This window comes from Chanodichthys erythropterus, chromosome 12 (genome assembly GCF_024489055.1).
Source record: "Chanodichthys erythropterus isolate Z2021 chromosome 12, ASM2448905v1, whole genome shotgun sequence".
Classification (NCBI taxonomy): domain Eukaryota; kingdom Metazoa; phylum Chordata; class Actinopteri; order Cypriniformes; family Xenocyprididae; genus Chanodichthys; species Chanodichthys erythropterus.
In genome coordinates this window covers 40,672,358-40,695,354 of record NC_090232.1, presented here as the reverse complement: position 1 = coordinate 40,695,354, position 22,997 = coordinate 40,672,358, and the positions used below count along the sequence as shown (strand labels likewise).

The 22,997-nt window shown below is 37.4% G+C and overlaps 1 protein-coding gene across 1 annotated transcript in view; it reads right to left on the bottom strand.

Annotated features, from left to right (window-relative positions):
• tbck (TBC1 domain containing kinase) overlaps positions 1–22,997 on the bottom strand; it is a 65,878-nt gene that overhangs the window by 22,737 nt on the left and 20,144 nt on the right. The window contains exons 21-22 of the mRNA XM_067403705.1: positions 16,536–16,572; positions 15,677–15,838 (exon numbers count right to left, since the gene is read on the bottom strand). Coding sequence (XP_067259806.1) covers positions 15,677–15,838; positions 16,536–16,572 — 199 coding nt within the window. The remainder of the gene's footprint in view (positions 1–15,676; positions 15,839–16,535; positions 16,573–22,997) is intronic.

Sequence of the window (22,997 nt, the reverse complement as noted above, 5' to 3'; positions counted from 1 at the left end):
GATTACAAAAACAAAAGTTTCACTATTAAAAGCCACATCCCAAGAACACAATCATAAGGTTCCCATTATAATTTTATGTAGCCTTAATGACAGACCTGCGCTGTGTATTTCCCTTTTTGGAGTGATTTCAGTCATATTTCAAGAAATTCAAAACCATAATGGTGAAGAGTGCGCATCTGAAGTGTCTCAGCTGGAGGAAGTAATCCATTATTTGTCAGCTTTTATATATGGGCCGAATTTTCTTATCAGGCAGATAACCATAACATTAAAAATTAACATAATATCAGATCATATTTCATGCATCCCTAGTGAAAAACATCCAGAAATTAGTGATTATAAAGAGGTATTTCCCCAATAATTTTCTTCATGAGTTTTTAATTAAAAAAACATATATTTCTTAAAGTCCCTAAGTCATGAATCAAACTTACTAGCTCTGAGATGAGTCATAAATTTATTTTGAAGCAAGAAAAGACCATGATACCCAGTTTTTGTAACTTACATTTAGATTTTATATTCTATTCTAAATCTAAAGAGCATATAGATTTTTAATGCTTTTGAAAGAAGTCTCTTATGCTCACAAAGGCTTCATTTATTTAATAAAAAAATACACTAAAAGCTTTAATCTTGTGAAATATTATTACAAATTAAAATAACTGTTTTCTATTTTAATACATTTTCAAATTTATTCCTGTGATCAAAGCTGAATTTTCAGCATCCTTACTCCATTCTTCAGTGTCACATGATCCTTCAGAAATCATTCTAATATGCTGACTTGCTGCTCAAGAAACATTTATTATTATTATCAATGTTGAAAACAGTTGTTCTACTTAATATTTTGTGGAGACTCCGTGATTCTTTGATGAATAGAACATTAAAAAGAACAGCATTTATTTGAATTATAAATGTAACATATTCCATCCCATCTCAACACTCATGTTATGTTTGTCTTAATTTGTACACATTCTCAGAAAAAAAAAAAAAAAAAGACTTGTCAATGCAAAAAATAAATGTGATTTTCATGTCTGGAACTTGACTACTGCATACAACTGCAATCAAGTCGAGTGTCTTATATGCTTGTGTGAGAATTGCTATTTGTATGGCACACAGAGTTTCAGGCTATGTGATGTGTTTCAAATCAGTCACCTATGAGACTCATTCCTGATAAGATGGCAAGGAAGGCTTTGGAACAGAGACAGAGGAGGAGGAGGATGAATGCAAACAGCATGAGAGATGAGGCACCAATCAGTCAGTGCATTAGAGACTTGACAGATGATCCGCCTTTCCTCCAAACATCACCTCCCTGTCTCTACTTCCGCTGACCCAAATCTAAAGGCTGAGATGAGAAATGGCATATGGATCTGGATGCGCACATCATAAATATGGTGCTTGTCACCTCCGCCGTAACATAGAATCCTCCCAATCGAAGAGAACAATGCATGCACCAGGGGTCCTTGACATCCCACATGTGTGCCTCACATACAATCCAGTCTCCATAAGAACTGTGTCTCAAATCCCAACCCTACAGAGTGGCACAGAAGGAATGAGTAAAGACATTCAGTCACAATGCATGAATGTTGCATGAAACACCTTCACCTTCCAGCACAGTATTCCCACTGTAGTCAAGACAAATACCATGCAATCGAAAGACAGGTCTGGTTATGCATTCCACATTTCATCTTTATAAACACAGCTTTCGTCACAGTATTAGCTGCAGACGTTATCCAGACACTGATATTGACTTTCACATGGCATGAAATGCATCTGGATTCAGTAGTAAAGGGAAATAAGAACTAAATGACAGACTACTAAATTCTCCTGATTTCATCCGCTACAACTGAAGGAGTGAAGTCAGCCTCTACAGGATGTGGAACAGACATTATTATTATGCTTGCAATAACAACAACTGTAGTAACTACAATATTTTGGTGTAAACAAATAGTTATCATGGTAATTTTTTTTGGGCACCTGGTGGATGACTTCCTTTGTCGATCACCCAACCTGAGCATTTTTGCCAGTGAGGTGTGTGCTTTTGTCCCATTTTTGCAAAATTTCTATTATGAAATTATATCAGCACTGAGCCATGACTAAGTCCACTTGGTCGATTTACAGGAAAACAACTAAATAAAAATATCAAATGAACTACTGTTCAAAAGTTTGGGGTAGGAAAGATTTGACAGTGTTTAAAACGCTGCAATTATTTCATAAAAATACAGTAAAAACAGTAATATTGTGAAATATTATTACAATTTAAAATAATTAAATTATATAATTTATAATTTAATTTATAATTTAATAATTTATTCCAGTGATCATTACTTCAGTCTTCAGTGTCACATGATGACAAATCATTTTAATATGCTGATTTGGCATACATTTAAAAGAACAGAATTTATTTGAAAATAAATTTAAAAAAAATTACAAATGTCTTTACTGCCACTTCTTGCCGAGTAACAGTATTAATTTCTTTAAAAATAAATAAATAAATAAATATCTTACTGACCCCAAACTTTTGAATGCTAATGAAAAAAATGTATAAAATGTTTATTCCAAGATACACTAATTAGATTTTTTTGTATATTATGTAATATTAAATATTATTAAATAAACGTGTAAAATATTTAATTTCAGCAATGTCTCATTTGCTATCATTAAATAGTATCATATCAATATCATATCATCAACAGTACCACCCGCCTTTATTGGCGTCAATGTCAGCACGGCCCTTTAAAAAAAATGTCGGCCACTTACACTGAACACCACCCAGATCTTCACAACTTCTCTTGACAGAACGGATTAATGTTAGCATGTCGATTCAGAGTCTACAAAATAATGACAAAGTACAAAGGGAGTGATTCAGGGCCATTTAACACCCATCAGCTCATGAATACACTTCATCACTAACATCGTTTTCCAGCCCACAGTTTCCAAAATGCACAAGAGGGGAAAGAATGGCCTTGATAAAGATGATAGCGGTTAGCTAAGACCTCTTTATGAGGGAATAAAAAAAGACTGAGGAGAAAAATTCACCTCCATGACCTTTCTCAAACGAAATATAGCTTGCTTTTGAGATTTAAAACCAAAAAGAATGTCTGCATTTGTGGCCAAAACAAAACATAGTCATGTATACAAACCCGGTCTCCATCATTTAATTAGCAACCTGCGTGAGAGAATAAAAATGAAAAAACGGTAACATGTTATTAACAAGTTGAGACGTTTGTGTACGGGAGGCAGGAATTAAAAGGCACAGATTCGCCAACTCTATATTTAGCGCTAACAGAGTGTAAAGTAAACACAGTCATGTAGGAACAAGTGGGTCAAACAAACACGTTAGGACTGAGGAATGTGATGATGGTGCTTAAAGTCTCAATAGAAAAATGGCTTTGGATACTATGGGAATGGGAAAAGAACATGGGCATAAATTAATAACACACTTTAAAGTGTACAGTGTAAAATGGGGTTCTGTGGAAGAGGTTATTGTTTTTATGGTATATTGCAATATTTATTATAAAAGATTTAACCATGCACATTTATTTTTAAAATTCATGTCCCCTCATAATCTCTTCTCTGATGACGCGATTACTTGCGTGAGGACGTTTTTTCTTGTTCAAGAAGTCGTTTTACACAGAAATATGTCACAATATGAAAGAATTTACAAATATCACTAAAAATATCATGATATCATGAATCATGTCAGTTATTATTGCTCCATCTGCCATTTTTTGCTATTGTTCTTGCTTGCTTATCTAGTCTGATGATTCAGCTGTGCACAGATCCAGACGTTAATACTGGCTGCCCTTGTCTAATGCCTTGAACATGGGCTGGCATATGCAAATATTGGGGGCGTACATATTAATGATCCCGACTGTTACGTAACAGCCGGTGTTATGTTGAAATTCGCCTGTTCTTCGGAGGTCTTTTAAACAAATGAGATTTACATAAGAAGGAGGAAACAACAGTGTTTGAGACTCAGTGTATGTCTTTTCCATGTACTGAACACTTGTTATTCAACTATGCAAAGATAAATACAATTTTTAATTCTAGGGCACCTTTAAGCACATGCGTAAAAAAATTTGTTTTATTTAGCAAGCCTGTAGCCACTTAGATCATAGATGGAAAAGTCTATTTACAGCCAAAAATATTTACAAAGGAAATATATGATTTAAAGCTTTTTAACAGTTCTGGATGGATGTTGAGCCAAAAAACTAGGACTAGTTCGCAAAAGTAGATTTTGAAACAATCTCTAATATTTAGCAAATGATTCGATGGACAGTGGCGGTCCTAGAGGTAAAGTTGCTCAGAATGAGGAATTCTACTATATGGTATTAATGTTGTGGTTATGTGCAACAAAATAAAAATTATTGCGTAATATACAATCCTTTACACAGTGAAAAACACAAAGGCGCCCCCAGTGGCCAATTTATTTTGAATTTCTTACAGGCCTCTAGGGCCGTGAGTTAAACAGGCCCAGCTTCATTCCGACTGGCCTCCGTTAACCTTATCTAATAGCTGCATGAAATTCATTGGCCGAAGTCAGCCATGTTTTTCGAGATACACAAATATCCTCATAGATAATCTTTTTACATTTGACAAAGACACTGTATGCCAGTTTTCAAGTCTGTCTGACTGGTGTGTAGCTATAGCAGTTTTTTTCCTCTTTTTATTTTATTTATAACTTCACCAAGTGGCCAGTCACCGCATCCTTTTTCATGCGACCACAGACAGAGCCCAAACATAAGTGTATAGAGTTTGGTGAAACGATCTCATTTCCTTCAAGAGGGATATCCGTTTTAGTAAAACCTGAACGTTCTGGCGTCCTGTCGCTGATGTGAATCAATTATTGACAATCAGACTCCAAAGAATCTTTCTGCACTGGTTTGGTTTCGATCAGGTGAAAAACCTAGAACTAGTTTGCAAAAGTAGCTTTTTTTAAAAATTCGAAATACCCGAAAATTTCATAGAGTGACCATCAAATCAGAGACGTGCGTTTTATCCGCATCGAGTGAAGGATTCCAATGATACTTGAACCTGCAATGAATGGTTTAGGAGTTAAGAGCCATTACATTCGTTGTAGCGCCACCATCAGGCCAATTGGGGCGAGCCTTGGTTACGTTGTAGATGGGGTGGGTACTAACATTCCTCAGAGTTTCAAGTCTTTATGACTTACGGTTTGGTCTGCCCAGTCACTTTTATATGGGAATGCTGATCCTTGGAAATTCTAAAAATTACAGTAGGGTTTCAGTACTACTCACTTGAAACCCTAATCATGCAAAAAACTCCTTAAAAGTATAAAAGTGGTCCATATGAATTTTGCACCATTTTTAAAGAGTTCTGAAGTCAAACAGACCGAAATTTAAGTTATTACTCACCAAAATGCTTGAAGTGTTCATGGAAGAAATCAGTTGACAAAACTGGTCAGAATTATTTGTTCAAGAAGGGAACTGATTCAGTTCTTGGGTTCATCTCGCTCAATGATTCAGTCATAGTGGTTAACAGTGACAATCAATGTATAGCACCTTAAATATTGATATTTTTATCATAAAACTTTAATGCCCTGGCAAGCATCCACAACACTATAGCATTGCGGTAAGCAAGAATTGCACATCCAAGCACTGCTCACGTTCTGCAGCAAATGTAAGAATGAGTTGAACAAGTGCAGCAAGCGATTCATATGTTTATGCAATGCTGGCTGGATCTCAAAGAAGAAACAAGTGCTTCTGATTACCATTTGTGTGCAGGTTTGGCAATAGTTAAAAGGATCACATTTTTGAAAATGTCCTTACAATCATGTTTGGCTTTAAATCTACTGATCTGGTTTGAGAGTTAGGTTTAGAGTTTGGGTTTGCATATAAAACTGTGAAATCAGCATCTGAGGTGAAAGTGTTTGACTGAAGGAAACAAAGTGAGCTGGTAAGCAGCAAGGACAAATATTTTACCTATAAAAGGAGTTTTCTTCCTCAACTTCTTAGACTTTCATTTGGCTTGCCAGTGAAAATAACAGAAAAATGAAAACCCCTAAATCTCAGCGGCATTGACCCTGCACCCTGATTGGATACACCAGCCTCCTTCCAATGGCTTTTAAATGTTTAATGCCACTCGCTCCTCTGTGACGAGGAAATAGCCATTTAAAACGAGCGATTTGGAGACAAACGAACCGAAACAATCTCAAGATGCGAGATAACGGCCCACATCATGGACGCCTGCCAAGGATATCCAATAGCAGCAGAGGCAGACGCATTGCATGCGAGGCAAATCGAGGCATTTGAGGCATGCATTAAAAGGTAGGAGTACAACTCAACAGCATGTGGTGGAAGAAATGACAGCCGTGACCTTCTCAAACATAAGTGTCTGCATGTTCATCCACGTTCGGCAGGAATTACTGCCCCACGCAGTGTTAATTACACTGCTGCCACAATTACAGACAGAAAAGAGAAGGGATGCCAATCCCTCGAGACCTCAGTTCAACCTGCGAAAAAAAGCCCCATCCTCGGCTTCAAAAGCGAAACTTTCAAAGGCGTTTAATTCTCCTAGAGCTTAGATTTTCACAGCATAATGTTACTAGTCGGTAAGCTGACAAAAGTTTTTGCTTTGAAACAAATTCCCTGTTTTGTGAATACAGATGCTTTGCATATGCCCAAAAACCCCAGGCAATATTTAGACTTCCCTGAGAGAAAAAAATATGACATGTTTGTAAATAATTCTCTTCAAGTCTTCCTCTGAATCACAAAATTCTACCTAGACAACTAGCTGAGCAAAAGTTTTATTAGCTGAGCAAAAGTTTTATTATCAAAGTAGATGATACAGCTACAGTGGCATGAACAAGTATGTGAACCCCTTGCTGAATCTGTGAAAATTAGAATTATTTTAATAAAATAAGAGGGATGATAAAAAATTCATGTTACTTTTTGTTTAGTACTGTCCTGAGTAAGATATTTTACATAAATTCAGCTATTTTATCTTGTGAACTAAATGCAAACATATTTTATTAAAATAACCCCATTCATAAGTATGTGAACCATTGATTCTCAATACTGTGTGTGGTTACCTGATGATCCACGACTGTTTTTATGTTTTGTGATGGTTGTTCATGAGTCTCTTTTTTGTCCTGAGCAGTTAAACTGAGCTCTGTTCTTCAGAAAAATCCTCCAGCTCCTGCAGATTCATCAGTTTTCAAGCATTTTTGCATATTTGAACCCTTTCCAGCAGTGACTGTAGGATTTTGAGATTCATCCTTTCACACTGAGGGACTCAAACTCAACTATTAAAAAAGGTTCAAACATTCACTGATGCTCCAGAAGAAAACACAATGCATTAATAACCGAGGGATGAAAACTTTTGAATTCAAATATCAAGGTAAACTGTACTTAATTTAAAAAGTAAATGTAAATGTAATTTGTCTTCCAGGAAACATGCAAGTATCTTCTGTTGCTTCCGAAGGGCAGTACTAAATGAAAAACAATGATATTTAAACAAAATAAGAAAGATTGTGACATCTTCATCCTGTTCAAAAGTTTTCACACCCCGACTCTTAATGCATCGTGTTTCCTTCTGGAGCATCAGTGAATGTTTGAACCTTTTTTAATAGTTGAGTTTGAGTCCCTCAGTTGTCTTCAGTATGAAAACACAGATCTCAAAATCCTACAGTCACTGCTGGAAAGGGTTCAAATATGCAAAAATGCTTGAAAACTGATGAATCTGCAGGAGCTGGAGGATTTTTCTGAAGAACAGAGCTCAGTTTAACTGCTCAGGACAAACAAGAGACTCATGAACAACCATCACAAAACATAAAAACAGTCGTGGATCATCAGGTAACCACACACAGTATTGAGAATCAATGGTTCACATACTTATGAATGGGGTTATTTTAATAAATTCAGCTATTGTTTTGTCTTGTGAACTAAATGCAAACATCTTTTATGTAAAATATCTTACTCAGGACAGTACTAAACAAAAAGTTACATGAATTTTTTATTATCCCTCTTATTTTATTAAAATATTTCTCATTTTCACAGATTCTGCAAGGGGTTCACATACTTTTTCATGCCACTGTATGTCACTTTAACATACTATGGTATTTTATGATAGTTAGTTTTATATGCCATGATATTAGTATGGTACTCCAAAAACATCACAGAATACCATGGTACTACTGAATTACATGCCTAATAATGAAGGTAATAACACAAGCATAACATATCTAAAACCCATGGTAATACCAAGGTACTTAACAGCATAGAAAGCATAAAACATTAATCAAAGATGATCATTATTTACCATCTATGAAGTTACATTAAAAATGCAATTAGTACAGACTGAAATTACTGAAAAACACTTATTCTATGATGTTTCAAATTTAAAATTCGCTTTGATATTTTATAACAGTAAAAAAGTGTCTAGGTGGTGTAACGCTGTGGAGATAGTAATACATTTTTTTCCCCAAGTACTTCACTGCGTTAATATGTCTTCAAAAACAGTACTGCATTTATTTAAAAATATTATTAGTATTTGAAAAACAGGCCATGGTATCAGGAAAAACTGTGTAGACTGCCATGATTGTCTGTCAAGATCAGGATTTCTTTTCAATATTATTATTAATATTATTTTAAATCTCTTCAAGATGATGAAGTGATTGTGATTTCGACTTCAGTGAAAGTTACATTATTACACCATTAGATAGCAGCAAAGACTGTCTTTATGAGTGAGTCAAGGAAACAAGGAAGCAAGGAAGTTGTTTTAGCTGTTATGGGAAATCTTTTAAAAGGACAAAGACAAAGATATCGCTTTCCTAAGCAGAAGTTCAAACAGATTTTTATAATGGATATAATATGGACATCGACCTAAGGAATGCATACTAGATCAGATGCAAGTAATACACTCGTTTAGTCGATCTCATAATACCCAATACTCTGAATAATAAAATAAGCTTCAATGAAGCGACTCAATGTCCTTTTGTTATTAGTTCTAAAGTAACATAGGTTTGGTCACAACTGTTAAACTGTCAACTTCAGCTGTCAACTACATTTCTGAACAAAAGAGGGTTTTTAAAGATACTCCACTGTTGTTTCTTATTTATTTACTCACTTGTGCCATCAAACTGATGTATAAATGCAATATCACACACTCGTAGCCCTGCGATATGGCTATATATCCAATCAAATCACAGCCGTACTGATATACAGCCATATCGCATGGCTACTTTACACTTTTCATTTTCATTAAACACATTTCAGTCAATTTTTGAAGTACTGTATAAGCATTTTTTTTTAATTATTGGATTTTTAAAAGATTTTCCCTATACATACCCTTATTTAACACAGACCTATTTACAGAAATAAATAGATACAGAATCAAAATGGAAAATAGTGTTAGAGGTGATAAAATAACCAACAGTACAAAAATAAAACAAATATTACAAAAAAAGAGATCAAACTCTATGTACAGAACTCCTTTTTCTAAAGAGAAAATATACACAGAAAATAAACAGCAATGATTTCTGATGGATGATGTATGCCCGAGCTGATTTAGTCCATTAATAATGGATAATAATAAAAAGAAAACATATCCATACCACTTATTCCTTATAATTCATAAGGAAATTTCCTTATTTCTGAAGTCAACTGCATGCCACTGAGTGTTAGACTCCAGATACTTATACAGGCCAGTATATTTACATGATTTAACCTTGACTAACAGGTTTTGACATAACTGGACAGCTCCAAAACAGCACTGCTGGTTAATCTGGCTTTGGAAACTGATCAAACCCCAGTCTTGCAGCCTGAAGCCATGGTGCATCCCTAGCATTTCTCTGGTGAAGTCAAGTATTCAGAAGTATCTGATGGAAGACTGTCCTGTAAAATCTCTGAAGCTATTTTCAGACTTGTCAGTGACAGATGCTTATTAGCCACTTGTAGTCAGATGCTCTTTTTGTCAAAATGTGATTTGTGCTTTGCTTCCAGCTGGATATTTGTCTCCTGACAGGACAGAGTAATGGTGTGTCTCACAGGCTGCTGTTGAACATCGTTGCCATATCTATAACAGATTTCTCTGTGATTGCTGGTGCAATGGTTTTGCTGATGTTGAAGTTGATTTGATCAGAATTTTGCTTTTCTTTTGCCTTTTTCAAAGTTGGTTTGGAATGCCTCACATAAAAACACCCCTACCACCTGACAGATATAACCAAATAATGCTTCCCACCAAATCATACTTGTCTTCTGTGACAACCCTAGTCTCTGGAAGTGGCAAAAAACGAATTTAGACTGTACTATGAGTTAGAAGTAATTACTTTTGCAATTCCATTTGGTGCCACTAGTGCCAAACACTTCAGCTTTCAAGGTGCAATAAGTAGTGTTTATGTCTCATATATGTCTTCTGAAACAGCTAATATGACAGTATTATATTCCTTGTGGTCTCCACTAGAAGAACGGCCTAACAAACAGGCATTCCAACATGTCAAAGGTCGAGGTGTTTTAGTTTATAAACTTGGTCAAATACTAGAAGAAGCTGGCCTATGGAAGCTTGTTTCTGCCACTGAATAAAAAATAAAAAAGTATATTTATATTTTATTAAATATTTGCAACTTTTTATCTCACAATTCTGACTTTTTTTCTCAGAATTGCAAGATCTAAACTCGCAATTGCGAGAAAATGTCAGAATTGTGAGACGTTGCAATTACCTTGCAAACAAGCTTTTGTACTGGTCATTTTAGTATTATGTGTATTCTATTATAGTATTGATTAATATTTTGAATTTTTAATTAGATTGTAATATTATATATATTACATATTATTATATGTAATATTATAAATATAATATAATAATATAAATATTAATAATATGTAAATATTATTATATTTATTTTATTTATTATTTTTATAGATTTTTTTATTTGAATTTTAGATTTTTTTGCGCTTTTTTTGTTTTTTATTGGTTTTTTATTTTTTTAAATGTTTCTGTTTAGCTTTAATTTATATTTTTATTTCAGTTTTGGTAATTTTGGTACTTTCAATTAGTTGTCAACGCAACAATTTTAATTAACTTATATATACATATATGTTTCCATATTTTTTTCACATTTTCTTTTAGTTCAGCTTTATTTCAATATTTTAAAACACTGGACCAGGTGAGTCTTCATCTCATGTGAGTGCACAAGTTTTTAAAAATGTCACATTTGTTTATGTGTAAAGCGTGTAAAGTGGAAAAAAGTACTAATTGCACCTTTAAAGGAATGGTTGGTCCAAAAGCTAATGTCAAACCTAAAAATAACATTTTTAACTGCATTAGGGGCCGTTCGCTTTCTCCTTCTTTCCAAAGCGTTTGCGCTCCTGTGGCGTCTGTCGTTATGCACGTTATGCAACCATGAACTGTGCTCTCCAAAACGGCGAGGAAGTTTCAGCAAAGGATAAACTGATTTCTAGCCCTTGCATAAGGTTTAGTACTAGATATATTTATAGAGTTGAGATATAAAAACCACCCTGTACCTGCTGTTCGGCTGAGCTTTCGATGTTTTGTTACGGAAATCCTGAAGCTGAACGGTTGGTTCTTGTCACATGACCTGCAGTGCACTTGCGTCATTCTGAAAATTTTTGATGTTTTCATCTCAATGCGCCTGGCTGGTAGTATGACCAGCATGCATTTCCATTTCCATTTAAATAAGAACAAGACATTTAAATGCCTCTTTCTTGCTTTTTTTACCCTGATTTTACACGCACACCCACAGACACACTCACGCACCTCAATACGAAACAAGCTAACCCTTGTTGACCTAAGCCTTGTTTACACCTGTGTGTTTTGTCCTGAGAGACACCACGACGAGTTTTAAGAATTCTCCTGCTTTCAACTGCCATGGTAACAGGGTATTTTCCACATTATTTTGGGAAGTAATCCCTGTATTGTGGCTGAGTGTACACACCATCAGCATTCCTGCAGCGCTGAACGCTCCTAGCTAATTCCCTCACATTAGACTCAATCATCGTCCATCACTTCAGCCACGGCACACACTCCGCGTTGACAGCAACCTCGGGGAATCGTGGCAGGCAGATGCCAGAGGAAACACACGGAGCTGTCCTGACCGGAACGCCACTTGTCAGGCCACACCGGTGCCAGCTGCCTCCTCCAACATACCACGGGGAAAGAATGGCATAAGCCACATAACTTATCCTGAGCTCATCGCAAACAAGTCCCAACTGAGCCCCGGCATCGGGAAGCTTACAAGGAATAAAGCACACTGTTTGACAGAGGTGTGTTTAAACAAATAAGTGTGCATTACTTTGCTGTTTCCAAATTTGGCTCCACAGCAACTGCAGAAACTCACACATGCATTTATTAGCATCCTTATTGCACTACAGTCTTAGAAAGGTTAAATGGGGCTCTATATAGAACTCTAGGGTGTTAACTCAATTTTAAAGAACTTTTATTCAAAAAAGTTTCTATATAAGGAGAAATGTCTTAATGATTGCACATAATTCATGTTTAAAGGGTTAGTTCACACAAAAATGAAAATTAAGTCATTAATTACCCTCATGTCGTTCCACACCTGTAAGACTTTCGTTCATCTTCGAACATTAATTAAGATATTTTTGATGAAATCTGAGAGCTACCTGTCCCTATATAGTCAGCTACACAACTACCACTTCGCCACTTTCTCATGTGTTACGCATCATGTTTGAACTTCAGCAAAAACCAATGAGGTTCATTCTCGTGTAATGCAGCGCATTTGAACTTCTGGAAGAGGTTTGCTCTTGTGCTTGAAGCAGTTTCTGTCGACCTTCTGCTTATGTTCACTGATCAATGTTTATATGTGAATAAAAGCCTAAATTAAATCTGTTTATTATGTATAAATTATTATTATAAAATATATATTATTATATATTTATTATATATTTATTATTGCATGGACTGTCAATGGAAGAGAAATCTCTCGGATTTCATCAAAAAAATCTTCATTTGTGTTTTAAAGATGAATGAAAGTCTTACGGGTTTGGAATGACATGGGGGTGAGTAATTAATGACAGAATTTTCCTTTAACAGGTTATTACAATTGTTTCTAGTGTTTTAAGTATGTTAAGAGCTGTTTAATTCATAACATTTAATCAAAATAAAAAAATCAAATTAAAATAAAATGAATTAAATAAATCTAAATGAATAAAACATTATTCTAACATTATTCTATCATAATTTTAACGTTCCCTTAACGTTAATCTAACATTATTTTAACGTTATTTTAACAATTTTCTAACATTATTCTAACGTTAATTTAACATTATTCTAATGTTATTTGAACGTTATTTTAACATTATTCTAATGTTATTTGAACGTTATTCTAACATTATTCTAATGTTATTTTAACAATTTTCTAACATTATTCTAATGTTAGTTAATTTAACATTATTCTAATGTTATTTTAACGTTATTTTAAAATTATTCTAACGTTATTTTAACATTATTCTAATGTTCCCCTAACGTTATTCTAACATTATTTTAACGTTACCCTAATGTTATTTTAATGTTATTTTAACATTATTGTAACGTTATGTTAACATTATTCCCATAATGGGAACCCCTAAAAGGTTCTATATGAAGCGCCTGATAAGGGGCTTTCGCACCGTAGGAACGTTTTCATAGTTCTTATAACTACTAGTGGAAGTGCACACTTTTTGGCGTGTTCGCACCACAGGAACTGGGAACGATTTTAGTTATGGAAACACCTTTTGGGGGAACTAAATTAGCTCGGAGTAGGGTCTAACCTAGTTGTGCATAGCCAGACCTTCAAACTGATGGCAGAAGGTCTGGACTGTATTGCAGCTTTCATTGGCCAGGGACCACCCAATAGGACATTTGACTGACCCATGTAAAGCAAACAATAACAGTTTGTTTTGTTCCGAAAATGTAAAGTCGATGTCCCTATAATAACAGATATAATAAACTATTAATTCAAAAATGTTGTGCAAGTTTACTGCAACAATGGAGCTGTGAACTTTACATACTTTCAAAATCCAGAGTTTAGTTGATCCTGGTAAGCGCTTATTGTCACAGTTGTAAACATGACGACTTTCTTCTTCTACGAGGGGGTTTGGCGTCACAGCATTTGCTTCCAGGCAGACCGTTAAAGAACATGACACACACGTCTCCCAGACATCCTGTTAAATTCAACCATCCAGATGACGACTTCAAAAATCCTGAAGTGTTTCCAGTTAAGTTTCCATATGCATCAGACATTCAGCAAACGGTCTGTGAGCGTGACGTCTGAGGCTGAACCAAGCACAATATGAACGACCAGCGACATAACTTAAGTGTTTGCTGATTGGTCAAACGCATGTCATATGAAACACCTGCACATGCCATTTTTAAAAAGCCTTGTAAACTCACAGTTTACATATACTTAACTACCTGGTGCGAAAGCCCCTATAGAGCACTTTAAGGTTCTATATAGAACCTTTTCTTGAGTGTACACTCACCGTTTCAACAGTATAAAGTAGATTTACCCACAATGCACCTGGTCTACATAATTCCAGCATACACTTATGCCAAGTTTACACTAAAGGATTTTAAGCCCGATTTGCAAGTTAACGAGATCGCCGGCAGGAAAATCAGTGGAAAATCAGCATGTGATCGGCACTCGCCAATCTTTATGTGTGAACTACTCAACGACGCTTCAAAGAGGCTCGCTGACGCGTCACCGACTCCTCGCTGACGTCAGACAAATATCTAGCACGCTAAATATCTGGAGTTATCGGCAGATTCGATATCCTGTGGTGTCACGTGTCGCGACGCAACAGCCAATGAAATATACACTGATGTCTATGGAAGCAGCAATAACAATCACTCACTCTATTGTTCTCCCAGTTTGCCGGCCACATGTATTTCAGGACAAATGGATGAATTCACGTTATATATTAGGATCAAGGTTTTTAACTGACAAAACACTCACTTGCACATATTTGAGAATTGGAATATCAGATGACATGGTGAGAAAAGCAATACATCTGTCATAACAATAAAGGGAAACATTCTAAAATAACAGACGCCTTAACTCTGGGAGGTCAGCTAGAATGTTTTAAACTTTCAATTTCAATTAAACTGAATTCAAAATTTAATCTAATTTCCTCCCAACATCCATTTTCAAATAAAGTCGTTGGGTGACAGTTGTCGTCAGCTTGTGTAGTGTGTAACCTCCTGTTGCAGATCATTTACATAGTGACACGTACACCACAACGACTTAAAGACTCCACAGAAAGTCACGCTGTGAACAGCACAGCGATCTACCGACGTTTAAAGTCCTGTAGTGTAAACTTGGCTTTAGTGGTCAAAATTGGATTTTCCTAACTAACCAATGCAGAAATGTTCATTCACAATGCAAATTTATACAAACTAAACTGTAAAAAAGTTATTCACAAATTGCCATAAGCATACAACAGCCCATGTTTACAAATCAATATTCAGTATTCAAACAACTTGCCCTCTTGAATGAGAGTCTGAACTAAACTAGTATACAGAGGTTAGATAAACCTAACAGCTGTCATTTACATATAAAGTCTTAAAGGCACAGAAGCAACAGCTTGTTGGGTCAGAGACAGTTATGAGAAACTAAATCACGACTTTAGTGGAAAACAATTCAAGTTCTACAAAAGAATATGGTAATGAAAAAATGTTTTCCATGTGCGTGTGCACCACTGACTCTTACCGGGCAGGTCTGAGAAGAGCAGTATGCATTCGTTAAAGCCATTGGCCAGCAGACGGTCTCTCAGCTGCTGTAGAATAGCAACGCCGATGCAAAAGGGGAAAGAGGAGTTTCCCAAAAGCAGAGTGTCCCACAGGTGGAAGATCTTGTGCAGGGGGAACACATCTGCGAAGGAAATGGGACAACAAATGACTTATTGCAAGTGTAGTTTGCAGCCTTTGCACTGTAACAGCTGTGCATTAATACGGTCAACATTAATATATCATAGTTGCTGCTATATTGTGTATTTTGTAATTCCAGATTGTGTATCTTGAGATTTCAGAACAGGAATTATCCAAACCATCTGTTTCAGAGACTAATAATAATAATGAATATTATTATTGTTGCTATTATTATGTGTATTTTTACCACAAGCTACTGCATATTACAGCGTGTTTGATGAAACACTGCAGGATTAGTCCATCAGTGCTTATTGTTTTGGAAATGCAAGTTCTTGTTCTGATTACGTCTTTGAAGATAGACGCATATTTCATATTTCAAACCAAAATAAATGCCATGAATTACTACAGTGCAAATCATTTAAAAAAAAAAAAAAAACACCATAATTAGTTATACATCCTTCTATAGTTTTACCATCTGGATCATCTCAAAACTCTTCAAATTAAGGTCGCAAAAACAAAGGAACTAGTCAACTTCAGGAGGAAAACTGACACTTTATTATAATAAGGTCCTATTCATATAATTATGATAAGGTCCTATCTGGTAATAGGTTGTGCATTAGGTATCATCTATGAATCTAGAAAATAGTTAAACGTTGTCTAATGCTTCAGATCTGTATTCAACATGAGTCGCTAATACTTACGTGTGAACATTGTAAGGAACCAGGGGATCGCATACAGCTGAAAGGAACAGAAAGAAAGAATGTTCAGTCGTGCACAAAAGCCATTTTTACATGAGCAACAATGTGATTAATATGAATAAACAGCACGGGCCCTTTTATAATTCCCAATAAAACACCTCAGCTATTGTTCAATTCATCAGAGGAAACCTGTATTTGTAATTCAGGCCTTTGCTTCACAGCTCACTGTGAAACGAGAGGACGTGTGTGGGAGTGTAATGAACAACCAACATCCCTGCGTCTCACTGCCGTCTCCCTCCAGCACCTGTTCCAACACTGCCTCTTTTCCCATGGTTCTGCTCTGTTGCGGTTGGGTAGGATGTATAATCCATTTCAGCAGTTGATTGGTGGCTCGGCCTCAGAGGGGTTTAGAGAGAAATGAGAGGACGAGCGCGAGACAGGCTTCGGTCTAGCCAGCTCAGCTCCCTGCTGGGAAGAGCTCCATCTCCAACTGAGACAGACTGACCGCTGCTAAACATGACAGCACTGCCGCGGAGGAGTTGAATTAAGAGGCAATAAGGAGCTGTGCATGATGGGATGATGTCCAATGACATCCTGACACTCAATATAGAACAATATACACTACCATTCAAAAGTTTGGGGTTGGTAAGATTTGCAATTGTTTTGAAAAGAAGTCTCTAATGCTCACTAAGATGGTACTTATTTGATGAAAAATACAATAAAAACAGTAATGTTGTGAAATATTATTACAATTTAAAATAACTGATTTCTATTTGAATAGATTTTAAAATGTAATTTATTCCTGTGATGCAAAGCTGAATTTTCAGCATAAGTCTTCAGTGTCACATGATCCTTTAGAAACCATTCTAGTATGCTCATTTGCTGCTCAAGAAACATTTGATCCATGTTAAAAACAATTGTGCTGCTTAATATTTTTGTATTTCTAACATTGATCTAAAGAAAATGACCGCCTTCAATTGCATCACAACAAACATTACCCAATTAGGTCCAAAATTACGTGTTTGCTATTTCGCCCAAGCAATTTAATGAATGCTTAGAAAGGAAAGCAAAATAATAGAGGTTAGTTTTGGCAACAAAATGGGCCTATCCAACATCATCAGAATGCCAACATGAAGCAGGACACAGAACTAGGTCACTTTGCTTTGCATTTCAGGCCTTATGTTGCCAAATATAATAGCACTCATGCAGACATACTGAACTTAGCCAAATCCTCAACTAACATCAGCCAAGATGCATTCATGCCTCAAAGACAGTTTGATAATAACAAGATAAGTCAAATCAAGATCAAATATTATCCCAACTACAGGGAAAATTAAAATGACAACTATGGAAAGAAACGGCCATCGTTTGAAAGCATCTGGTTACAGACAAAAAGAAACTAGATTAAACTTTTCTCAAGACAATATGACTGGCGTTTGCCCATGGATAACACACCATAGTGCTCTGGGTGGTTGCTAGAGCATGAGCAGATGGTTGTTAGCGTATTCTGGGCAGTTGTTTTCTGGCCCAAGTTAACACGGCCCATTTTCTTTCAATGAAAAATGTAAAATGCTATAGCATGGCCCTTTTATAAGAGCGCAAGGTGACATTGGGATTGTGCTGACAAGAAAACAAACACTTCCAGATCAAATGCATTGGGAATCATGGCAGGGTTAAGCGTATATAATAGTCTTCTCAGAGCTCGGCAGTGGTTACATCCTCTCATGAGTCTTCTTTTCATTCTTGCTGTCGAACCATAACAGCAGCTGTTCAGAGGCTGAACAGAACGCCAGTTCACTCCTCTTGCATCAAAGACCAGTTCAGTGTTGATTCCCACAACTCATCTTTTATTTGGACCTTCAATCATAGAGCTGTGGGTGAATTTGTCTGTGGAGGTCACCTATCTATCAGTGTAGAGAGACATCAACCCGGCATTTTAATAAATAAAGAGGGAGGCGTGTGTGAATTCCAGAACGTTCCGGTCCGTGCGTGCTTGTGGAACACTTGGCCAGAGCTCAAATCTCAGGGTCAGCTGCGTGTGTGAGCGCCCTATCAATGACAGAAGCCACAGCAGATCTGATGTGTGACAGGACAGGAATGCATAGATGCACTCAATTACTCTGGGGACGATCTGCTGTTGTAAAATCAAGGCTCATACCAGGGACGGATTATGGTGGGGTTGTGCCTTGGGGGCGGACCTGTCTAATTTCTCGTTAAGTATAGGTTTAGCAGTGCAGCGCTACAATTTCTCATAGACTATGTGTTTAGTGGCGAAGCCGTATGATTTCTCGATGAGTATGGGTTTAGTTGCGAAGTGCTACAATTTCTCATTGACTATGTGTTTAGTGGCGAAGCCGTATGATTTCTCGATGAGTATGGGTTTAGTTGCGAAGTGCTACAATTTCTTGTTGAGTATGGGTTTAGTGGCGAAGCGCTACAATTTCTCGTTGAGTATGGGTTTAGTTGCGATGTGCTACGATTTCTTGTTAAGTATGGGTTTAGCGGTGCAGTGCTATGATTTCTCATTGAGTATGGGTTTAGTTGCGATGTGCTACGATTTCTTGTTAAGTATGGGTTTAGCGGTGCAGTGCTATGATTTCTCACTGAGTATGGGTTTAGTTGCTATGTGATACAATTTCACATTGAGTATGGGTTTAGCAGTGCGGTGCTACAATTTCTCGTTGAGTATGGGTTTAGTGGCGAAGCGCTACGGTTTCTCAATGAGTATGGGTTTAGTGGCGAAGCGCTACGGTTTCTCAATGAGTATGGGTTTAGTGGCGAAGCGCTACAATTTCTTGTTGAGTATGGGTTTAGTGGCGAAGCGCTACGATTTCTTGTTGAGTATGTGTTTAGTTGCGATGTGCTACGATTTCTTGTTGAGTATGAATTTAGCAGTGCGGTGCTACAATTTCTCGTTGAGTATGGGTTTAGTTGCGATGTGCTACGATTTCTTGTTAAGTATGGGTTTAGCGGTGCAGTGCTATGATTTCTCACTGAGTATGGGTTTAGTTGCTATGTGCTACAATTTCACATTGAGTATGGGTTTAGCAGTGCGGTGCTACAATTTCTCGTTGAGTATGGGTTTAGTGGCGAAGCGCTACGGTTTCTCAATGAGTATGGGTTTAGTGGCGAAGCGCTACGATTTCTTGTTGAGTATGTGTTTAGTTGCGATGTGCTACGATTTCTTGTTGAGTATGAATTTAGCAGTGCGGTGCTACAATTTCTCGTTGAGTATGGGTTTAGTTGCGATGTGCTACGATTTCTTGTTAAGTATGGGTTTAGCGGTGCAGTGCTATGATTTCTCACTGAGTATGGGTTTAGTTGCTATGTGCTACAATTTCACATTGAGTATGGGTTTAGCAGTGCGGTGCTACAATTTCTCGTTGAGTATGGGTTTAGTGGCGAAGCGCTACGGTTTCTCAATGAGTATGGGTTTAGTGGCGAAGCGCTATGATTTCTCATTGAGGATGGGTTTAGTGGCGAAGAGCTATGATTTCTCATTGAGTATGGGTTTAGTGGCGAAGAGCTATGATTTCTCATTGAGTATGGGTTTAGTGGTGAAGCGCTACGGTTTCTCAATGAGTATGGGTTTAGTGGCGAAGCGCTATGATTTCTCATTGAGTATGGGTTTAGTGGCGAAGAGCTATGATTTCTCATTGAGTATGGGTTTAGTGGCGAAGAGCTATGATTTCTCATTGAGTATGGGTTTAGTGGCGAAGAGCTATGATTTCTCATTGAGTATCAGTTTAGTTGCTATGTGCTACAATTTCACATTGAGTATGGGTTTAGCAGTGCGGTGCTACAATTTCTCGTTGAGTATGGGTTTAGTGGCGAAGCGCTACGGTTTCTCAATGAGTATGGGTTTAGTGGCGAAGCGCTATGATTTCTCATTGAGGATGGGTTTAGTGGCGAAGAGCTATGATTTCTCATTGAGTATGGGTTTAGTGGCGAAGAGCTATGATTTCTCATTGAGTATGGGTTTAGTGGTGAAGCGCTACGGTTTCTCAATGAGTATGGGTTTAGTGGCGAAGCGCTATGATTTCTCATTGAGTATGGGTTTAGTGGCGAAGAGCTATGATTTCTCATTGAGTATGGGTTTAGTGGCGAAGAGCTATGATTTCTCATTGAGTATGGGTTTAGTGGCGAAGAGCTATGATTTCTCATTGAGTATGGGTTTAGTGGCGAAGAGCTATGATTTCTCATTGAGTATCAGTTTAGTTGCTATGTGCTACAATTTCACATTGAGTATGGGTTTAGCAGTGCGGTGCTACAATTTCTCGTTGAGTATGGGTTTAGTGGTGAAGCTCTACGATTTCTCATTGATTATGGGTTTAGTGGCGAAGAGCTATGATTTCTCATTGAGTATGGGTTTAGTGGTGACGAAGCGCTACGATTTCTCATTGAGTTTGGGTTTAGTGGCAAAGTGCTATGATTTCTCATTGAGGATGGGTTTAGTGGCAAAGTGCTATGATTTCTCATTGAGTACGGGTTTAGTGGTGACAAAGCGCTACGATTTCTCATTGAGTTTGGGTTTAGTGGCAAAGTGCTATGATTTCTCATTGAGGATGGGTTTAGTGGCGAAGAGCTATGATTTCTCATTGAGTACGGGTTTAGAGGTGACGAAGCGCTACGATTTCTCATTGAGTTTGGGTTTAGTGGCAAAGTGCTATGATTTCTCATTGAGGATGGGTTTAGTGGCGAAGAGCTATGATTTCTCATTGAGTACGGGTTTAGAGGTGACGAAGCGCTACGATTTCTCATTGAGTTTGGGTTTAGTGGCAAAGTGCTATGATTTCTCATTGAGGATGGGTTTAGTGGCGAAGAGCTATGATTTCTCGTTGAGTATGGGTTTAGTGGTGACGAAGCGCTACGATTTCTCATTAAGTTTGGGTTTAGTGGCTAAGTGCCATGATTTCTCATTGAGGATGGGTGGCGAAGCGCTATGATTTCTCTTTGAGTATGTGTTTAGTGGTGAAGCTCTACGATTTCTCATTGAGGATGGGTGGCGAAGCGCTATGATTTCTCGTTGAGTATGGGTTTAGTGGCAAAGAGCTACGATTTCTCGTTGAGTATGGGTTTAGTGGCGAAGAGCTGTGATTTCTCGTTGAGTATGGGTTTAGTGGCGAAGAGCTATGATTTCTCGTTGAGTATGGGTTTAGTGGCGAAGAGCTACGATTTCTTGTTGAGTATGGGTTTAGTGGCAAAGAGCTACGATTTCTCGTTGAGTATGGGTTTAGTGGCGAAGAGCTACGATTTCTCGTTGAGTATGGGTTTAGTGGCGAAGAGCTACGATTTCTCGTTGAGTATGGGTTTAGTGGCGAAGAGCTACGATTTCTCGTTGAGTATGGGTTTAGTGGCGAAGAGCTATGATTTCTCGTTGAGTATGGGTTTAGTGGCGAAGAGCTATGATTTCTCGTTGAGTATGGGTTTAGTGGCGAAGAGCTATGATTTCTCGTTGAGTATGGGTTTAGTGGCGAAGAGCTACGATTTCTCGTTGAGTATGGGTTTAGTGGCGAAGAGCTACGATTTCTCGTTGAGTATGGGTTTAGTGGCGAAGAGCTATGATTTCTCGTTGAGTATGGGTTTAGTGGCGAAGAGCTATGATTTCTCGTTGAGTATGGGTTTAGTGGCGAAGAGCTATGATTTCTCGTTGAGTATGGGTTTAGTGGCGAAGAGCTATGATTTCTCGTTGAGTATGGGTTTAGTGGCGAAGAGCTAAGATTTCTCATTGAGTATGGGTTTAGTGGCGAAGCGCTATGATTTCTCATTGAGTATGGGTTTAGTGGCGAAGAGCTATGATTTCTCGTTGAGTATGGGTTTAGTGGCGAAGAGCTATGATTTCTCGTTGAGTATGGGTTTAGTGGCGAAGAGCTACGATTTCTCGTTGAGTATGGGTTTAGTGGCGAAGAGCTATGATTTCTTGTTGAGTATGGGTTTAGTGGCGAAGAGCTATGATTTCTCGTTGAGTATGGGTTTAGTGGCGAAGAGCTACGATTTCTCGTTGAGTATGGGTTTAGTGGCGAAGAGCTATGATTTCTCGTTGAGTATGGGTTTAGTGGCGAAGAGCTATGATTTCTCGTAGAGTATGGGTTTAGTGGCGAAGAGCTATGATTTCTCGTTGAGTATGGGTTTAGTGGCGAAGAGCTACGATTTCTCGTTGAGTATGGGTTTAGTGGCGAAGAGCTATGATTTCTCGTTGAGTATGGGTTTAGTGGCGAAGAGCTACGATTTCTCGTTGAGTATGGGTTTAGTGGCGAAGAGCTATGATTTCTCATTGATTATGGGTTTAGTGGTGAAGAGCTATGATTTCTCATTGAGTACGGGTTTAGTGGTGACGAAGCGCTACGATTTCTCATTGAGTTTGGGTTTAGTGGCAAAGTGCTATGATTTCTCATTGAGGATGGGTGGCGAAGCGCTATGATTTCTCGTTGAGTATGTGTTTAGTGGTGAAGCTCTACGATTTCT